We start from the raw sequence: 21799 nt of genomic DNA, 5'->3' as shown, positions 1-21799 counted from the left end.
AAAAAGAGAAGATCCTCTTGTGCAAATGAAGTAATGGCTTTATCAAGCTAAGTAACTCAGGCATGGAAAAGAGGCGACATAAGGGAAGCAAGGATACCAAGCCAGAAGGAGAATAGCCCAGGAATTATGAGTAAGAGCTCTGCATCAGACAGATCCGGATTTGTATCTTGGATGTACGAACAGAGTTATCTCTCCTAGATAGTTTGGACATTCAACACCTGATTGTGGGGTACAAATCACCCATCCTAGCTGTATGGGCTGCAGCATGTTATTTCTCTTTGATTCAGTCTACTCATCTGCAAATGAGAAGAATGAGAGTAATAACCACATGGCTTGTTTTGGAAGGATAAATAAATCTTTTAATTCAATGTTTTTGGGGGGTTTTGTGGGACACTGTTTCAGAGCATGAAAAAAAATAAGGAAAATAAATTATTTTTATGAAGCAAGCAAAAACTAGATAGTAAAAACTTAATAGCAATTATACAAAAGGAAAAACTATGGATAAATCATTTTTGTGGATATGGATGTAAATCCTAGACAGATATTAGGCACAACAGCTGAAAAAATTTAATTATGATCTTGGGTATGACTTATGAGAAAAATGCTAATTCTCCCCAACTCTTTCTACAAAATTAATATAATTGTAAAAACATCAAAAGGAGTATTTTTAAACTTGGGATGTGATCTGAAAGTTCACATGGAACAACAAACAAGCAAGATATTCATAAGAACAAAATCCACAAAGGAAGATCACTAGGTAAGAATGGCATGGAACACTGCAAATACTAAAATGCATATTATACATTTGATATTCTTAAATAGCTAGCAATAATACAGCAGTGTATAGATGTTAATTAATAAACAATGAATTAATGGTACAAAAGAGAAAGTCAAGAACAAACTCAAATATACATGTATCTTATTTTATGACAATGAAAATATGTCAAAACATGAATTGTGTTGGAACAGATAGAAAAACTAAAATTGGATTCATATCACATTTGCTCTAGGATAAATTTCATACAGATCAAAAATTTAACTGGATAGATAGATAATTAAACAATAATAAATTAGAAGAATTTCAGATAAAATACTTTCATAATGTCAATACCATCATAATGACACAAATCTCATAACCATAGAAGCCTCTGATAAATCGTGACCTTGAACAAGCAAACCCTGCCAACAAAACAAATCCTAGAGGTCAAAAACCAACACAAGCAAACTTACACAACAATAAAAATGGGTAAAAATATTTGCAAGAATATTTCCTACCATAAAACTCTTATAAATGAATAGTTAATAGATGAGAAGAGCAAAACATAGAAAGTGGCTAAAAGACAGGACTAGTGAGCTTGAAGATATAAAATACATTCAATGGTGTCTTCATATAAAAGGAATGCTCAGCTACACTGAAACACCTTTTTTTTGCTATTTGACTGATAAATATCAAAACTTGAAAATATCATTGGCAATTATTGTACAACAGGCATGTGTGTACATTTCTGGTGAGCATGTCAACATGCACCACCTCTCGGGAGGACAATCAGGCAATAAATTCACCACAGAAAAAATAGCCATGTCCTTGACTAAACCATTCCATTTCTAGAAAATTATCCTGCATTTACATTGTAGTATATTCATTGTAGTATATTTTGAAATAATGAAAATAAATTAGAATTTCAATTGATATGGTCTAAATTTCCATTTATAATGAACTAGTTAAATAATAATTTATATTCATATGATGGATATTTTACTGTAATGTCTAAAATAGATAGCTGTAAAAAATAGCAAAGCTATTTACATACCAATATGTAATGACTTGAGAGAAAGGTTGTTGAATGAAGAAGAGCACAGAATAAGGAATACAGACTATCCATGGGTGTGGTCTAAACGTCCATAGATATGGAACTGGTTAAAAAAGTATGATACGTCCATACCATACCATGAAATATTACCAATGTATATGTAATGAGCTCAAGAGATATGCTAATTGAAGTGAAATGTATTTGTTTTTTAAAAAGAGACATGATAAGATTACCTAAACATGTTTGTGTGTATAGATAATATCTTTTGAATAATATACAGGAAACAGGTGGCATGTATTAATTCTTCCAAGGAGAGCTGAGTGGCTGACAGAGCAAGTAAAAGTGAGACGTTTTACACCATGCTTTTTGTTTTTTTGAACTTTGAATTTTTGTTTCTTTTGAACTTTGAACTAATGAACTGCTTACTGAAAAATTTAAAATTACTGGCTTTATTATTGAATAAATGTAATAAATAATCTATTGACATTTAAAACAATTAAATGAGATACTACAGGTTAAGCACTTGGCATAGTGTCTGGCATTTAGTAAATAATAAATGTTAGCCATTATTGTTAATTTGCATTTAATATGAAGTATGAATCTGAGAACATAATTGGATTTCATGATAAGGGGCTGCAGATATAATAGATTCTGTGACATACTGAATACAAACTGCAATGTGGGCTTAATGAGACATGGCACACGGTAATGGAAAGATAATTAATTTGGGAACAAAACAGATCACGTTTGTACTCCAGGGTGGACAGTTAATATATGCTTGACTTTGAGGAAGTTATTTACCTTCATCAGCCTTAGGTGGTTGTTGTGTTTTGGGGGTTTGCTTTTTTTTTTTAGTCAATGTAAAATAGGGATAATAACACCTTGTCATATAGGGGATGTGAAAACTACGTACAACTTATGTAAAGTGCTTAGCATTTTCTGTGACATAAAAGGAACTTGATTCATGGTAACTTCTTTTAAAATTCTAAAAATATTAAAAGTATTTCCTTGATGCAGAAATTAAGATGTAATATCAAATATAAGGGCAACTATCTAATGTTTTAAAATAATGGAAACAAACGTATATAAATGTATTAGGGAAATTTTTGATATTCTCCAGATGTGAAATTAGGTTAATCTGAACCAGAAACAAAGCAAAGTATTATTTATCTAACTGCTCCCCATTCTGGAGAATCCTGGAGTGCTACCCAGAAACGAAACAAATGTGTATCAGTCACAAGGAATGAGAAATATTCCATGATATAGGTTATAATTTCCAATCATCTTTGGAAATATTTTCTTAATACCTCTACGGTCAGAACTCCTTGGACAAAAAAACATACAAAAGACCATTGAGTACATATACTCATTGATTAGGCCTTTCTAAAAATTAGAGTATATTCTTTTGAAAAAGTTTACTAGAGCTCATGTTGTATTGGTCAAAAAAACTTAGAAATAGAAATTTAATTCCTAATGGTATTTAAATTTTATCTCCTCTAAGCAAGACAAAACCACTGATATTAAATAATAATGATAATAATAGAGTTTCTCCATATGGCTCTTGAGTAACAGCCTTGAGAGAGACTGGAGGAGCTGCCTTCTGACCAAGGAACAGATGGACAGCATACCAAAAGGTCTGAGCTTGGGTCTCTGACAGAAGCTACTGTAGTTAGCATCATCCACCCTCCCCAAATCTTAAACTATTCCTTTGACTTATTTACAGGAGAAGCCCAGGCTTGGTGGGGGTGAGGTAGGCGATCAGCAGGACTTGTTTTCTGAGCACCAGTCATGACCCTGCTGATTAAAACAGAATCTCATCAAAACAGTATGCAGTCAAGAAACCAGCCACAGTCAGTTAAACCAAGAAGATGATGAACGAGACCTCTAGTTGGCTCAATGCTCATTATATGCTCATAATAATGCATTAGCATGCTAAAAGACATTCCCACCAGTGCCATGAAGGTTTACAGATGCCATGGTAATATCCAGAAGTTACTTTATATGATCTAAAAGGGAAGAAACCCTCAGTTCCAGGAACTCCTGCCCGTTTTTTAGAAAATTCATCAATAACCCACCCCTTATTTAGCATATAATTAAGGAGTAGCTATAAATAGAGCTAGTCAGCAATCCACAATTGCTACTCTGCCTAGGGAGTAGCCCTGCTCTGTCTGTGGAGTCACCAATTTCCTTTGTCTGTTGCTCTAATAAGCTTGCTTTGCTTTCACTTTACTCCGTTGTCTTGCTCTTAAATTCTTTTCTGGGTGAAGCCAGGAATGGGCTGAGGCCCAATTTTGGGATTCGCCTGCATCAGGAGGAAGAGGGGAGAAGGGTGTCCAGGAGAACACTTAACAAAACATCTGTTGCAATCACATCAATTCGAAACAAATGCCTGTACTACCTAAGTGTTCAGCCTTGAAAACTATGAGATACACGGTAGCCCTTTTCAGAACAATTATACACCACAGCCCCTCAGCCAGTTCCCATGAGTGCTGACAGATTTACATCTCAAGCACTGAAAGATTTGGCTCTTCAGATTCAGGGTCCCCCTAAAACCAGAGGACTCCCTCAGCAGACAGCAGGCACAGCCCAATCCAGAAGTGCGGTGAATTTAAGGATCCCTGGGGGAAACCTTCAACTAGTGGGGTCTGGGTACTGAGAAGGGATGTGAGGGGTAAATGCCCCAAGTATCCATCTTTGAGGGGATAATTATGAGGCAAGTTCTACATGGTTTCTAGAATGGATGAACACCAAAGATGACGAGCTCAATAACACAGACTGGATTGGCTTTTCCTCCTTTCTTGTCTTATTTCCCCATTTTAACATTGGCTTCCTGGGACCCACTTCGTAAATATCTACCCATGTTCAGGTCTTTGTCTTGCATTCTGCTTTCTGGAGAGCTCAAATAAAGACTAGATTGATTTAGACTAATAAAAAACAAAAGCAGTAAGCCGTATTTTCTTATTTCCTTTCCTATTACTGTCAACTGTAAAGCATAGTGGTTTTTTTAAGTACTTGGTTTTTAGTACTCAATTTGAGCAGATCATATTATAAAAAAATGAAATAGGGAGGTTTGATGTCAAGAGTTGATATTTGACTCTTCACATCTGGACAGAACTTGCCAAGTCTTAGTATATGAGCCTTGGAAATTTTTATGGAGGAATAACTGCAAATAGAGGGGTTTATGTACCAAAGATGCCACTATACTATTTTTGGCAGATAAGCCTCTTTCACTCAATGAATGACCCTTATTCTTGTCCATAGGACAATATTAATTTTTTTTTTTGCTCTGGGCAGGAAGTATAAAACCAATAATCCTTTTCAAACAGATCCCTTCCTACCCTCTTCCTACCCTGGACCCTAGAATGTACCAGCACAACCAAATATACAACATATTGAACAAAAAATAAGTTCGTTCATTGCTGTCTGAGATAACACTAAATTTCATTGTCAATATCACCTTTAAAAGGATCAAATACAACCAGGCATATATTATAGAGAAAACGAGAAGAATATGGGCTTGTATGTCACATCATGTAAGAATTGAGAAACTGAGAATATTTATCTTACAGAAGGTAAGTCTCAAATGAACATAGCAGCATTTTCAAAAGAATTATACCTGTTCTGAATAGCATTAGAGGAAGAATCAGAACCAAATACATGAGTTATAAGAAAAATAACCTGGGCACAGTAGAAGAAAGAACTTCTGAGAACCAAAGCATTTCAAATGTGGAATAAGTGGCCAATGGAGCTATGGAGATCCTTATAAATGAGAGTGTTCAAGCAAAAGGTAGGTGACTGGCAATCGGCAATAAAATTACAGAAGACAGACAAGCATGAGATTGGAATAGTGGTTTAAATAGATTTTAAATTCTCTTCCAACTTGCAGAGTCTATGATCTGAAACTAGTTGATTAAATTATTAGTTAACTAAAATCTGTTAATTTGCTAAGTTGTCAATTACACATTACTGTACCTTTACAACACAAAGAACACCTTCATTAGTTTCTTTGTCTGTGCTGATTTTGAAATGTCCGTTTTCGTTTCCCTTTAAAATGGTAAAATTGACTCTCCAATTGGCAGTATTAATTAAATCCTTATCTTCTACAGGTATTCGTAAGATTTCCACATTGAATGCATTTTCCTCTACAAATGCCTCATACTGAAACAGAAAGAAGTCATTGAAAATTGAAATTTTACTTTATAGACAACTTTTACAAAAAAAAAATAAAGTTTCCTCCATTCCAAAAATACTTTCCATTATAATTTTATATAGATTATTTTAAAACTATGAATCATAAACACTATTGTTTCATTAAGGGTTATCTTGTAAATAAAAGAAGTTTCATTACAAATGAAGACTGATGTTACTGCCCTTTAACAGAAGGGAGATAATAGGAGCACTAATATGAATAAATAAAATAAATTTACATATCATTTGTTTCAACTTTAATTTTACTCATAAAATATACATACTTCAAAGTATGATACTTTATGAAGTATTAATTTTATTAATTCAGTTTAAATAAAAAATGACAGCAGATAAGACAGAGGTAGATTTTGATATTATATACTTACAGCATTTTGTCTGAAAGTGGGTGCATTATCATTTGAATCTGTTACTGTTATGATACAAGTTGATGTGCCTATCAATCCAAAAAACTGGCCGTCCATGTCTTGTACTTTCATTATCAATGAGTACTTGTCTACAACCTGAAAACAAAGCAAATATTTAACTAGTCTTGAAAAATTTTTGTTAGATTTATGAGTGAAACCTAATTGCACTCACTCACTCACATGCACACACATCTGTGTGTGTCTGGGCTTTCCATATTTGCACAGACTCTAGCAATGTGGTAGACAAGGATAAAACTGAAGAGGCAGGCAGAGATTAAATTACAAAGACCCATGGCCGGGTGCGGTGGCTCAAGCCTGTAATCTCAGCACTTTGGGAGGCCCAGACGGGCGGATCACGAGGTCACGAGATCGACACCATCCTGGCTAACACGGTGAAACCCCGTCTCTACTAAAAAATACAAAAAACTAGCCGGGCGAGGTGGCGGGCGCCTGTAGTCCCAGCTACTCGGGAGGCTGAGGCAGGAGAATGGCGGGAACCCGGGAAGCGGAGCTTGCAGTGAGCTGAGATCCGCCCACTGCACTCCAGCCTGGGCGACAAAGCAAGACTCCATCTCAAAAAAAATAAAAAATAAATAAATAAATAAATAAATAAATAAATAATAAATTACAAAGACCCGTACTCAGAAATAGTACTTATGCTTTAAGTAACAGGTAATAGCTAAAAGGTTTTTGGAAGTCGTAGGGGCAACACAAAATAAGAACATTTTAGCTTGGTTTAGTTTAGTTTTGTTTTGAGACAGTCTCACACTGTCACCCAGGCTGGAGTAGAGTGGCGTCATCTCGGCTCACTGCAACCTCCGCCTCCTGAGTTCAAATGATTCTCCTGCCTCAGCCTCCCTAGTATCTAGGATTACAGGTGCCCACCACAACGCCCGGCTAATTTTTTGTATTTTTGTAGAGTCGGAGTTTCACCATGTTGGCCAGGCTGGTCTCAAACTCTTGACCTCATGATTCACCCGCCTCGGCCTCCCAAAGTGCTGGGATTACAGACATGAGACACCACATCCAGCCAGAACATTTGAGTGTTTAAAAAATATATTCTTAACGAAGTTTTGGCATAATTTGGAGTAAGCTGAAAAATCTAAGCAATTAGTCGAAACTCGCCTGCAGCCATCTTCTAAAACAGATGGCTTGGGCCAGCGCAGTGGCTAATGCCTGTAATCCCAGCACTTTGGGAGGCCAACGTAGAAGGATCGCTTGAGGCCACGAGTGCGACTCAGGCCTGGGCAATATAGCTCATCTCTACAAAAAAATAAAAGTTTAGCTGGGCACGGTGATGTGTCTGTACTCCCAAGCTACTTGAGAGGCTGAAGTGGATGGACCCTTGAGTGGGAGTTTGAGGTAACAGTGAGTTATGATCACGCCACAGCACTAAAGCCTGAGCGACAGAGCAAGATCTCTTCTCTAAACAACAAACAAATAAATAAATAGGGCAGGTGTCCCAAATCTGAGGCAGTAGCAACAAGGACAAAGAGAAAGGATGGCAGGAAAGTTACTTGGGAGTTAAAATGGAGTAGGACTTAACAGTAAATTCTACATACAAATCAAGAGAGAAAGAAGGGATCGAGAATGATTTTCAGGTGTCCCATTTGGAGAGATAGGAAGACAGGGGCACCACCAAACAATACAGGAAATTCAGGAGAACAATTCTCAGAGGAAGTAAACACTACTGAGGTTGGCAAAGGGGTAGAAATACTGAGTTTTGTTTTGCGTATGTTGAATCTTATGTGCCAAAAGGAAATCTAAGGAGTAAAGTCCAAAAGACACCTGGATATATGGCCTCATATGTACCAAAGAGATCATGGCCAGAAATGTCTATCCAGAAGTCATCAGTATGTAGATGATGGTTGAAATTATGGCAGGAATCAGATTATTCAATTCAGCAGAGGTTGCAGATTAGAAGAACCTAGGATATAAGGACCTACAGCATTCCTACCATGAAGGGAATAAGAAGACTATGCAAAGGCCACTAAAAAGGAAAGATCACAGAAGCAGGAGGAAGACCAGAAATCTAAGGGAAGAGAGAGTGTTAACAAGTGTCAGCAATAGACAGGGACTTAAGGTTGCTGTTAGATTTGGCAATGAAATTTTGCAGATGGTGTGGTGATAGTGAATTGAAGTCATTAATTTGTGGTACAATCATCTTTGTGTCCTTCTTCTTTTGTCTTACTATTCTTTAGTCACGTTTTTATTCTTTTATTTTTCTTCATTTTTTGTTTCCTTCTATCTCTTCCCTCAGTCTTTATTTTACTTGAACTCCCTTCCATATTGAAAATCAATATTCTGGCCATGGCTCACACCTGTAAATTCCAACACTTTGGGAGGCTGAGGCAGGCTTATTGCTTGAGCACAAGAGTCTAGACCAGCGTGGGCAGCATGGCAAAACCCTGTCTCCACAAACAATTTTTAAAAAGCCATTTTTTTTTTACAGGACCATGTGCGTCCTGTAATCCCAGCTACACAGGAGGCTGAGGTGGGAGGACTGTTTGAGCCCAGGAGGTAGAGGTTGCAGTACACCATGATTGTGCCATTGCACTTCAGCCTGGGCAACAGAGTGAGACCCCCTCTCAAAAAAAAAAAAAATACAAACAGAGAAAGTAAACCAATATTCCCAACTTAAAACGCTCTTCCCATATGCTTTAAGAATCCCTGATATTCTGTTTATCTTCCTCTAAATTCATTTTTTTTAATCTCCCATGATTTTTACTTCTCATGTTGTTCCCCTCAACGCTCCATGGTTATTGCCCATAAAATCCTGGTAGGTTTTTTCTTCATCAGGAAAGTAGCAGACCTGGGTTTAATCCTAAAACTGTATCTTACAAGTTGTAGACCCCTAAATTTAATTTTTCTAAACTTCATTTTAAAAATGTGATGACTAAAATCTGTTAACTTGCAAAGTTTCGATTATTCACTTGATTACCACATCATCTCTACATACTCCACAGACACAAAAGCACGTTTGGATTTTCTCCTTAAAACTTTCCCACTTATTATTATCCTTATGTATTTTATCTATAACATAAAATGCTCCAGCCCCACAGAAAATAAAAAGAACGATAATTAGAACGTTTGTACTACTTCTCAGGGATTCCCACCATCCCTCCCTGTTTCTTTGTCATCAAATCCCATTGATTTCTTCCTTATATTTTCCAGTGATATTGACTCTTCTGTATAAGGTATTCTAGTTGTAGTGGGAAACATTGAACTATTCCAATAAAGCTATTTTGTGCATATAAAATTGATTCATCTGCCTTAGTCAATAATGCATGATTGCTGACAAAATAGAACAATAAAAACTAAAGATAAGATTCAGTGCAATAATTTGACTTGAGCAAGTCAATCAAGGTTTCTGTCACATTTTTCCTTTATAGATTGGATATAACATCTATCTAGTCAAACAAAAATATTCTAAAGGGCAAATAAAAGTATGCATTAAGAAGTTCAACATATAAAGTACTAGATACATGACAATATGCTATTACAATCATCCAAAAAAGTGTTACATATTTTTAATAATCCATCAATTTTATTTCAACTAATCCTTTTCCCACTAAAAAAAATATATATATCTATAATAATTAAAGTAGAAATCAGGGCATGATCTACACTCATAGAACAAGCAAAACTGATTGTCCTACAAGAAAATTGAGACCTTTGCTGAATTGGAACCAACTAGCCACACATAAGAAAAAAAAAATTTATAATGAAATTTTTTCTTTTCTCATCCCTTCTAAATGCCAATTGATCTGCATTTCTAGTCCTTATGGCTACTCTAACATAAGGAAATAGAAATAATATTTTTTTAAAAAAACAGAAAATATGTTAAGAATTCTTACTGTCTTATGCCTAAAATAAAATTAAACTATTAATCCACAGGATAGCAAGTTATAATAAATGGGGGAGGGAAGCGTAATCCTCAGCGAAATGAAATTCTATGGAGTGTGTGAGCTACCTCTCTGTCCAAATAATGAGAGACTGTGGTGATTACACCTGTGCTGGGATGCACAGAAAACAGCCCAGGGGATCTTGGTGTCTGCTGCAAAATGCTGTATTTCAGGCGCGTATGCATTGTGTCCGGTTCATCTCTGTCTGTGGCACAAACCACGCCCACTGTAGTACCTACACATTAAAAAATAAAAGAGCCTTTAATTTTCAGAATTGCTAAATATGCTTTCAAAGTTCTTAAAATGCTAACAATGATGGTGGAAACCTAATTTAAAATGTATTTATTACCAGAGTATTATTTCATCTTTAGATAGGACTGATGAAGATAACTTCAAATTCATCACACAAAACACTCTGATGCTGAAAATGAAGGTATACTTTTGTTTTGCTCACAGTTTAACACATTTGATCATAAATTACTAAAGAAATTAGTTAAATGGCAGTCAAAAATAATTTGAATACATATCTGCACATATTTCAATAACAAACCTAGCTGGAGGAATAAACCATGTGTCCTTAATAATCAGATTTTTTAAAAATTGGACTTTTGATTGATAGCTAAATCAAGACTGATTAGGGGTATGCAGTAATAATATAGATGATCGATCGACCTTTAGTAGTCCAGCCTCTCCTTTCTATAATCTTTTTGCTACTTCCTGATTTGATTTGTTCTAATAAACCAGTTTAGTATCACAGCCTCAACTGATCTGAACCTACTGATAAAATGTACTTAAAGTACCTTGGGTTAAGCTGCGCATCAATGTGTTTGTCCTTTATTTTTCTCTGTTACTAGGGAAGAGAACAGAATCCTCAAGAAAGCCTGAAACCAATTAACCCTTTTGGAAAAAGGGAAAGCATACCCCATTGCTAATTAATTAAAGGCAATACATTATATTGCCTTTAATATATAATGTAATGTCATAGAATTGTGAGGCTAAAAACATTATAAGTCATCTAATGTAATGAGCTCCTTTTACATGTAAGAAACCTCAGAGGGACTTCCATGAGTTTCCACAGTGAGTTAGTAACAGACCCTACATTAAAAACTATGTTTTCTATGCTATAGTGGCCATTTTATTATCTGTGTGTATTCCATAACATCATGTTGTAAACCTTCACTATACACAATAGTGTATACACAATAAAATTTATTTAAAAAGAAACAAAACTAAGTTTCCTAAACTCCAAACCAATAATTTAAAAAAAATTTTTAAACTGTACCATAGAAGTTAACATCTATGACATCAAGTTAACAAAGGAAAACGTGGACGGAAAAAGCAGATATAATATTGCAGTGAAGATCTAAGCAACTACTGAAAACTTTAAAAAGCAAATTGGCAAAGTCATCCTTTATGACTGAATCCTCCTCCTTTAAACTTTATTGTGAGTAGTTATTCTTCATATTACAAGTCTCAGAAGCCATCATAAGTGCCACATTTTAAGGGCCAGGTAAACTAAAATACTTCAGTTTTCCACAGGTAAGAGCAAGTGTTTAGAATGGAGAACATTTGATGTAAGTTTCTCTGAAGTTATTCTGGTATTCATTCTAAATTGGAAGTAGTGAGGTAGTAGTTTTAAAAGAAGAGAATATGAATAGGAACATAAAAAAAATTGTACCCTCAGTGGAAACCATTTAACACCTTCCTAAATAAAAGCCCCCCCAAAAAAAAAAACCATACCGATTTTAGTTTTATTGTTCATTCCACCCTGCATGTCCTCTCTTGGAGTTGAGAATAATGAAACACTCACATAATGAGGAAATGAAATAAAATACATAAACTAAGTATCATACAAAGCTTGAATAACTGTTAGCTGCCTTTACAGTTAATTAGTATCATATTGACAACGACAAAAACTTCTGTACTATCTGGGTAAGGCACATATTGATTGAAAGTGATGGGATTAAGTGTTTTCTGGTAAGTAGATACTAGTTCAACGTTATCTCAGGCTGATCTGGCCTTGAGTATAAAAAGCTCAATGTCTTTTAAAATGTACACAGACATGTTTAAAATGATTCTTTTTATTCTTAAAAGCAGACTTACCAAGTCTACTACTTTCTGAAACTTCAAAATTATAAATTGCTTCTGTGAAAACAGGGTGGTTGTCATTTTCATCCTCAACTCTGATGGGTAGTGGGAGAGGCAGATCTGCTGAATATCCATCTGCAGTTGACGCATAAGCAATCAACTGCAAAACAGCAAGAAGAAAGTTCCATTAATATCAGATTCTGGCAAGACAGAATAACATGCTTTCTCTACTAACTGCTTTGAAATCTTTTCAATAATAAACTACTTTGAAGTTTTTGTATTCACTAGGTTTTTAATTATCAAAGCACCAAATAGAGAAACACTTTACTGCAAAGATCATTCAGTATGTGGTGGAAATGGCTATCACAAATAAAACCGAGGTCAGAGTACAGTGAAGTCGGGGCTGACTCTGTCCATTAGACTGAGGAATTAAATGTGAATATAAATCCTCTCTGTAATCAGAAAATTATGCTGGAGAGAACAATTAAACTCACTGCAATGGGAAAAATTCCTACTACATTATCTAAATAAAGCAGCAATGCCCAATTTGTAACTACTGAGCTGTTATTATTTTACCTAATAGACCACATATTTGTAAGAATTTTTCTGAGGAAATACATGTACTAATTTCCCCATTGATGATTAAAGGCAATGTAATGTCAAATAGAATATATTTCTATTCAACATGTGATTACAACACTGAATTGAAAATTTTCTAAGCAAATGCAAAGCATGTCACATGGGGGACATCAGTCATGTTTGTTTACACAGCATCTCTTCTCTCTTTTTGTAGGAACAGAATCTCTCTTTCCAATAATCATTCCATCAGAGTCACAGCAATGACACATGACCTCCCAGCGTTTACCATATTATACTGAAAATTATCTGAGTTATTTCCCATTGACTATAAGCTCATCTATATCAGAATACTGGCTTATTAACCCTTATTTGAGTTTGGTCTCCCACTTTCACTTTCTTATGTAGTTCTCAGATGTGATCAAATAATCATCTGTGTGGAAGAAAGGCAAAAATGGAAGTAAGAGCAGTATAGAAAGAGGATTCTTCCAATCAACTGTAGACACGCCTTGAAGTGAAGAAAAGGTGCCAGTAACCAGTGAGAAAGAGAGAGAGATTATCTCATAAGCAAAACCAACTGTTTGGAAATTTACTGACATTTACATCTAAATACATTGAAATTTACGTTCCAGTATTGAACCTCTTTGCTTCATTTCAGGCTTACCTAACAGCAGTTGAGACAAAGAGCTGACCAAGTATTCCAAAATGTTGCACATTCTATTTCCCCTTGATTCTAAGATACCCTCTAAGAAGGGAGTGCAAGGAGACAGGAAAGAGTAGCTGGAGTAAGCATCAGAAGAAACATAGTTTAATAATTTAAAGTCAAGCATATCAATAAAAGTCCTACATCAAAAACATCATATTCTTCACGATCCACAGGCTGAGTGCAAAATAGATTTCCAGTGTCTCTTTCTATATAAAACAAATTTAAAGGTTCTTGATCAACTCCACGTCCACTTATTGAGTAGAAGACAGTATAGTTCTGTGCTGCATCAGATTCAACCTAAAAGTGGAAAAAAAATATGAAAACAATTAAAACTAAATTCAGTTACAATTTTTTAAAATGCAGCCGATGTATCTTTTCATTTTAAAGAGATAATTTCAATAGAAAAGGTAGAAAAGAACAATAATAACCATTGTTGGCAAGAGTAAGGCAAACAGGGATTCTCATATGAAGAAGGGAATCCCAATTGGAATGTACCTTAGGAAGAAAACTGACAAAAATTAAAAGAATAAGCTATGAAGATAAATAGGGAAGGATCTTTCTAGCAGAGAAAATAGGAAGTGCAAGGGAACAAGCCGGCGTTTTGCCTAGCATGTTCAAGGAGTAGCAAGAAAGTCACTGTGATTGGAAAAGAAAGAGCATGGAAAAAAGAAGTAGCAGATAAAGAGGTAGTGAGGTAATAGGGGCCACATCACATTGGAGAATTCGAGGATGCTGGCTTTTCCTTAGAGTCAAATGGAAAACCACTGGAGAATTTAGACAAGAGTAACATCATCTGATTTATATCCTTAAAGGTAATACCTGCTGTTTTGTCAAGCATGACTAGATGTGGTTGGATGGGTAAGGGAAAAAGCAGGTAGACCACTGAGGAAGTTACCGCAAAAACCCAGAGAAGAGACTGTAGTTAGTTAGACTAACATGATAGCCATAGGGGTGGTGAGAAGTGGTTAGATTCTGGACATAATTTAAAGGTACAGCCATCAGAATTTGCTGATGGGTTGGATGTGTGGTATAAAGATGAAAGTCAAGGATGCTATGTTGGAGGGTGCTAGTATCTCTTAATATCACGAACAAAAATGATATGTGCAAAATCCAGTTGTGCTCTAGAAGGTGAGAGAGTGTCTTCTCCCTGTTGGACACAGAGGGGAGTCATCTGGAACCTGCAGGGACAGCCAAGCTAAAAAGTAAAGAAACCTGTGTCCTTGGTGTTTTCTCAAATTAGAGCGTTTTTACCAGATCACACTTTTACAAGAAAGGAATAAACTTCTGTCTTGCTTAAGCCACTATTATTTGGGATCTCAGTAAAATGTACCTATGCCAAAAATGTACAATATAGAAATCAAATAACTATAAGAAGAATAGACATATAGGCTAAATTGAAGCTCAGTATCTGTTTCATTTTCCTTCTACAGTGTCTTCTCATAGTGCAGATGCTAGAAATGTTCAAACAAAAATAAACCAAAATCCCCAAATTTTGCAGAATCTCTTGAAAGCAGAGTTCTGGATTTAAACATGGATGGTCAGATGTGCTTGAACAAGATCAGAAAGCCAAAAGTGAGGTAGGCAGGTGTCTCATTTTTGCTGCTTCTGTTATTTTTGCTGGCATCACAGTTTACATTTCTTTCTTTCTTTCTTTCTTTCTTTCTTTCTTTCTTTCTTTCTTTCTTTCTTTCTTTTCTTTCTTTTTTTTTTCTTTCTTTCTTTTCTTTCTTTTCTTCTTTCTTTCTTTCATTCTCTTTCTTTCTTTCTTTCTTTCTTTCTTTCTTTCTTTCTTGCTTGCTTGCTTGCTTGCTTGCTTTCAGGTAGGCAGGTGTCTCATTTTTGCTACTTCTGCTATTTTTTCTGACATCTCAGTTCAGATGCATTTGTTTTCCTTCCTTCCTTCTTTCCTTCCTTCCCTCCTCCCTCTCTCCCTCCATCCCTCCCTCCCTCCCTCACTCCCCTCCTCCCTCCCTCCCTCCCTTCCTTCCTTCTTTCCTTCCTTTTCTGCAATAGCATATGTACTACTAGATATTTGCCAACTTTGTGTTACAAAATAAGATACAGATCAATCTTTTCACTGATGCTGGTTGGCACAGTTCAGAGACTGTTCTGAAGTTGCATGAGGAGGAATATGGCTATGGTGTTTTCCTCACTGTGCCAGTGGCACTTTGGTTCTTGAAATAATGTCTTCTCTATCATGGAGAAGGCAATATGTCCCTTGGTTGTAGATTCTGTGGTGTAGCTAGCTTGAGGATTTTTTCCTGAAAGTTCAACTAAAGTTTGTTTCTTCAGCCCTCTGGACAATTCTGTAAACTCTTTAATAAATGGTAATAAATCCTTATCTGTTAAGAACTTAGACAGAACTATGTTTTCTGCAGCTTAAACCTTATGAATCAGACTCCAATGCCCAGAGATTTAGAAGGATTGAACTCTGCTAATTGAGATGGCTATTTTTAGGAGAAATAACAAGCATTTTATTTCCATAAGTTTAGTTTGAAACCCTATTAAACTTCCAAGTGTTAATATCAATTAGATAGTTCGGACTGGAAATGCCAAGTTTTAAGTATTCAGTGTATAAATAGTATGTAGAGTTAGGAGATCTGATGAGATCACTGAGAGAGTAAATATCAAGAAACAAGAGATAAGATTCATTGACTGAGCCCTGGAGCTCTCCAAAGTTTAGAGACTGGGACAGCAGGCTGGGAGGATGGATGAGGAAGATCCAACCAAACCTACTAAGGAGTGATCAACGAAGTAAGTGGAAAACTAGATGAGTGGTGTCCTGGGAGCCAAATAAAGAAACATTTCCAAAATAAGGGAAAGGTCAGGTATGTCAAATGTAAATATGTCAAGGAAATGAGGACTGAGATGGTGACTGGTTTTGTAAAGCAAAGGGTAAAACTAGCTATGATTGGCACAGCTTTGGCAATTAGAAATCATTTCTTAACATGCTTCATCAGTGTTCAAGTTATAATATTCATGGATAATAAACAAATATCTAGCACTGGGGTAGAATAAAAAGTAAGTGTAAATGACAGTGGAAGGATAGTTAAAAACTGAAACAATTAGTACACAGGTTACACCATTAGTATTAAATATCAAGTACACTATTGGAAATTTAAGGGGAAAAAGGCAAGCAGAAGGCCACAGCCCTACTTCAGTAATGGTTTCAGTTGTACATGTTCCATTTGGATCTTAATGAGAAAAGTAAACCTGATCATGTCAGTAATCTGCTTAAGAATTTCTCCTTGTTATTAAGATAAACTTACTAGTAGAATGCACATAGTCCATAGTGGTTTGACCCCTACCTCCTTCTTCAGCCTCATCTACCTGCTCCATTCCGTCACAACTTGGAAGCCTAAGCCACCCAGAGCTCCTCTAAGGAGCTCTCACTTCTGTACTTCCCTCTTCTTCTACAGTTATTCACCTGCAGAAAAGTTTTCCATTCTTCAGGACTCAACTCAGTTGTCTCCTTCTCTAAACCTTCTCTTGTTTTTTACCACCTTACCTCAGGGTTTCATGTTCATCTCATTTGTTACCAAATCACCAAATAGCTCTATACTAGAATCATAGCACTCATCACTAAAGTTGTAATTACAACTAAAAGTTGTAATTATTATCCTACTTTTGTCTCCTTCACGAGGCCAGTAAACCACATGAGAGCAAGGGCCATGACTAAATTTACTTCTATCTTTAGGACCTAGAGCAGTACCTCCCACAGGATATAGTAAGTGCTCAGTAACTCCCTGCTAAATGAATGAATAAACAAATAGAGATCATTCAATGGCTTTAGAGCCTTTCTCAGTGGAAACCTATTATTAGGTTTTTAGTGATTTTATTTCTCATTTTACTTTTGTTACACCTCATGAACATCTTTAATCAGATCTGTTTATTTTTATATGTTTAAAGAGGTATTAAATCTCAATGAAACAGACTCTTAGAATTAAAGCAATCCTAACCAGAAAAGATGTAAACCTACTTGTTGAAGAAACAAAGGGAAAGGGCCCAAGGAATTCTCTTGCATAGAGCAAGGAATAGGTGCCCATCTCCTCTTGGCACGCCTGAGAACAGTTTCTCTAGTGTGTCTTGTCTTCAGTACCTGAATTTAGAGAAAAACAAATACATAAATAAACAAAAGCATCACAGTCTACATTGTGTAAAATAGTGGACAGCTCATAAACCTAACCCTTCTTTAGAGGTTCAGTGTCAGGCATTTCCATGCTGAAGCTAAACCAGTTAATAAAGTCTTTCTGCATTAGAAGGGTAAGAAAGAATATATCCAGATTTTATAGGTTTCAAGAAACAGAGAATTTCTTTTTGTACACCATTCTAATGCTGACTATACTTTCATGTTAGGAAAATCACCATTATATGCTTAGCTCTTCTTGCTTTGTCCCAAATAGAGATATAGAACACATTCTCTCTACAACAATCTCCAGATAGCACTTACCTGTTCTTTTAGTTAAAAGCTCATGCCCTTAGGTCAGAGAAAGAAAATATATGTCCTTCACTGCCACAGTGCTCTATATACACTGTCTGATACGGTAGCCCTTGGCCACCATAAGTCATGTGATTATTTAAATTTAAATTAACTGGCATTAAATAACATAAGAAGCTCTATCCTTCGGTTGCACTAGCCACATGCCAAGTGCAGAGTAGCCATTAATATTGAGCTACCATATCAAACAGTGCGGACAGTGCACGTCTCTATCACGGGAGAAAGTTCTATTAGACTTTTTAGTGATGTCCATCTCATTTCATGATGCAGCAAGGGAGATATTTTATTTCATGAGAATTAATTAATAAATAATTGCATTAAACATTTAGCAAAGTGCTAAGCTGTAACTTAAATTAGCTTTATTGTTGATACAGTTAACACAGATTAGGTGTAATCCAGCCTAAACTTTTCATCATTTTGTGACTACTTTCATAATGGCATTCCTCACTGTAAAGGCTTTGCATTAAAAAAATTCTGAATTCTATAATAGAGGGATAATCAAACCGACACCAGTGCACAAAAGACAATAGTTAGAGTTTAGAGGTGGAAGAAGCCCTCACAGAGGAGAAATAATTTAGGTTTAATAAAGTAAAACCAAAACCAGAGTTCAACAAGTGTTAAGAAAGAGAGAGAGGGAGAGACGAGAGTGAGGTAGAGAGAAAGATAGAAAAAGGGAGAGAGGGAAGGTGACAGGGAGGGAAGAAAGGGAAGGGGAAAGAGAAGGGGAAGGAAAGGAGAAGGAAAAGGGAAGGAATGAAAGGGACAGAGTGAAAAAATGGAAGGGAAGGAAAAGGGTAAGAAAATGGAAGCGAAGTGAAAGGAAAGGAAACAAAATGAAAACAAAAGGGGAAAATACCCTATTTATCCTTGTTTCTCTTTGCAATTTTTAATGAGAATATTTTAATGAAAAAAATGCCTGAAAATATTTAATGTACTTTAAATACCTTCTTCTGATGTTCTAGCAGCACAGTAACCTCTTTCTGTGTCTGTTTCCTTTTGTCAGAAAGCCTTATGGTAAATGATCTTTTCTCATCAGACAGTACAACAGCCCTGGCTGTGTACACTGACCCGTCACTTAGAACTCTGAAATCAGGATCACTTGACTGGATGAGGTCTGCAGATCTGAAGCACTCTTCCAAATTAACTGCAAGTAAAAATTTCCAAGTTATAAGGTGGAAACACATGAGAAGAAAAAATGTGTTAAAATAATGTATATAATCTTTTTAAAAACCATGAAGTGGGATGAAATCAGCCAATCACTTTGCATTTACCAGATATCTAAACCTGTTTTTTACATTACTTAAAAAATAATCATTTTCTTTCAGTTAAAAAATAATTATCGACTGTATATTTCTATTAAATAAACCTTTTATTAAATAAAGTTTTAAACCTTTATATGCTTCTAATAGACTTATGAAAATGACCTTCCAGATAAAGATGTGGGCATGTTATAATCATGACAAAACTTAGCTACATGCCCCCAACACACCAGAATAAACATATAGAAGAGTTTCCCTAACAATACAATCTGAGGGTTTAAGATACACCTATATTTAGTGAGAAGTCATGAGCCAAAGAGCGATGGAGTGTATGAGTTTGGTAAAGAGTCACATAAGAAAAATCTGATCTCCGAATTTTTCTTCCCACTGGCACTTTTCTGTACACAATTTCCCCTGCAGGCCCACGATACTCTGTGTGTTCCAAGCTTCTCAAGGCCCCACACTGAAACTCCACATTGAGTCTTTCTTCCCTGGGATTTCTGGCCTCTAGTAACGGGTAATAAAATGCAATATAAACATCAAAATGTACCTGTCATCCATCCCATTCTTCAACTATTTGTCTTAACAGAAAGCAAGTGGATAAATTACTACTCATATAAGTAACAACCTTTCAAAGGATTCATTTGCTCAGTCCATGAGTCGTGTTTACACATTAATTCAAATCTGTCACAGGTGGAAATATTTAGCAAAAAAGTAAAATAAACATCTTTAGGGCTGATAACATATTTCTCTCATCTTCACATTTTTAGAAGAATGATAACTTCTGGTTTACTCCCTGGAGGGACATCCCTTGTTAGTAGATTCAGGCTACCTCCAAAAGGCAAAGGTATGCTCTTTCATGCTCTTTCCAGCCTATGTAAACTAAATTTCTGCTTTAAACAGACTTTTAAAATTTCTCACCTCTGCCAATTATTTTGTCTGCCTCTAGTTTAGAAGGTACATTAAGTATCACCTTTTTGCAGGCTTCACCAGCAAGACTGAAGATCTAGAATGTAAAAGGTCACATTAATACAGTAGAAAATAAAGATTAAAAAACATAATCATATAAATAGATATAAAACAAGCAACTGACAAAGTCCAACACCCATTTATAACAAACCCCCAGCAAACTAGGAATAGAAAGGGACTTGCTCAATATGATAAAGTTCATTTATGGCAAACAACAACTAATTTCATATTTAAAGGAGAAAGATTGAATTATTTCTTCTAGCACCAGGAATAAGACAATGATGTCTGCTCTGCTCTAACTGCTTCTTTGTTTATATTTATTTATTTATTTATTTATTTATTTATTTATTTATTTTTGTGACTGAGTCTCACACTATCGCCTAGGCTGGAGTGCAATGGCATGCTCTCAGCTCATGGCACCCTCCACCTCCCAGCTTCAAGCAATTCTCCCGCCTCAGCCTCCCAAGTAGCTGGGATTACAGGCACCCACCACCATGAGCAGCTAATTTTTATAGTTTTAGTAGGGATGGGGTTTCACCATGCTTCTATTTAACATTATACTGCAGCTTCTAGCCAGGAAAATTACACAAGAAAATAAAATCAAAGGCATCCAAATTGGAAAGGAAAAGGTAAAATTGTTTCTATTCACAGATGACATAAATTTGTAGATAGAAAATCCTAGGAATCCACTAAAAAACTGTCTAAATAAATGAGTTCAGTAAGGCTACTGGATACAAGATGAACATGTGACTGCATTCCTGTACACTAGCATTGAAAAATTTGAAAACTAAGCAAGAAAATTGATTTGTAGAGTATTAAGAAGAATAAAATACTTAGGAATAAAGGTCATCAAAGAAATAAAATATTATACACTGAAAACCATAAAACATTGCTGAAGGAAAATTTTAAAGACCTAGATAAATAGAGAGATAGCCCATCTTCACGGATCAGAATACACATTCCCAAAATTAATTTACAGATTCAATACAATCTCTGTAAAAATCCCAGATAACTTTTTTGAATAAATTGAAAATTATTCTTTATAGAAATACAAGGTACTCAAATAAAATTGAAAAACAAAAAAAAAATTGAAAGACATATTTACCAATTTCAAAACTTGGTACAAAGCTACAATAATCAAAACAGAGTGGTACTGGCAATAGAATAAATATATAGATGAATGGAATAGAACTTAAATGCCAGAAACAAGGCCTTACATTTATGGTTAGCTTGCAGAAATTTCAAGAGAAATAAATAGTCTATTCAACAAATGGTATTGGGATGATTTGATATCTTCCTGAAAAAAAAAAGTGAATTTGAACCCCTACCTCATACTATACATGAAAATTAGCTCAAAATGAACCACAGACATAA

General features: G+C 35.5%; 2 protein-coding genes across 9 annotated transcripts in view; one reads left to right on the top strand and one right to left on the bottom strand.

The window, feature by feature from the left end:
• Positions 1-21799, top strand: part of TTR (transthyretin) — a 1143467-nt gene that overhangs the window by 582253 nt on the left and 539415 nt on the right. The window lies entirely within an intron of this gene.
• Positions 1-21799, bottom strand: part of DSC3 (desmocollin 3) — a 52769-nt gene that overhangs the window by 21588 nt on the left and 9382 nt on the right. For both annotated transcript variants that reach the window (XM_050768267.1, XM_050768268.1), the window contains exons 2-9: positions 20378-20462; positions 19142-19341; positions 17679-17798; positions 13841-13996; positions 12433-12577; positions 10398-10564; positions 6386-6520; positions 5784-5969 (exon numbers count right to left, since the gene is read on the bottom strand). In XM_050768267.1, coding sequence (XP_050624224.1) covers positions 5784-5969; positions 6386-6520; positions 10398-10564; positions 12433-12577; positions 13841-13996; positions 17679-17798; positions 19142-19341; positions 20378-20462 — 1194 coding nt within the window. The remainder of the gene's footprint in view (positions 1-5783; positions 5970-6385; positions 6521-10397; positions 10565-12432; positions 12578-13840; positions 13997-17678; positions 17799-19141; positions 19342-20377; positions 20463-21799) is intronic.

The sequence above is a fragment of the Macaca thibetana genome, chromosome 18 (genome assembly GCF_024542745.1).
Source record: "Macaca thibetana thibetana isolate TM-01 chromosome 18, ASM2454274v1, whole genome shotgun sequence".
Lineage (NCBI taxonomy): Eukaryota > Metazoa > Chordata > Mammalia > Primates > Cercopithecidae > Macaca > Macaca thibetana.
The sequence above is the reverse complement of the archived record's forward strand: the minus strand, read 5'-3'. Positions and strand labels throughout refer to the sequence as shown.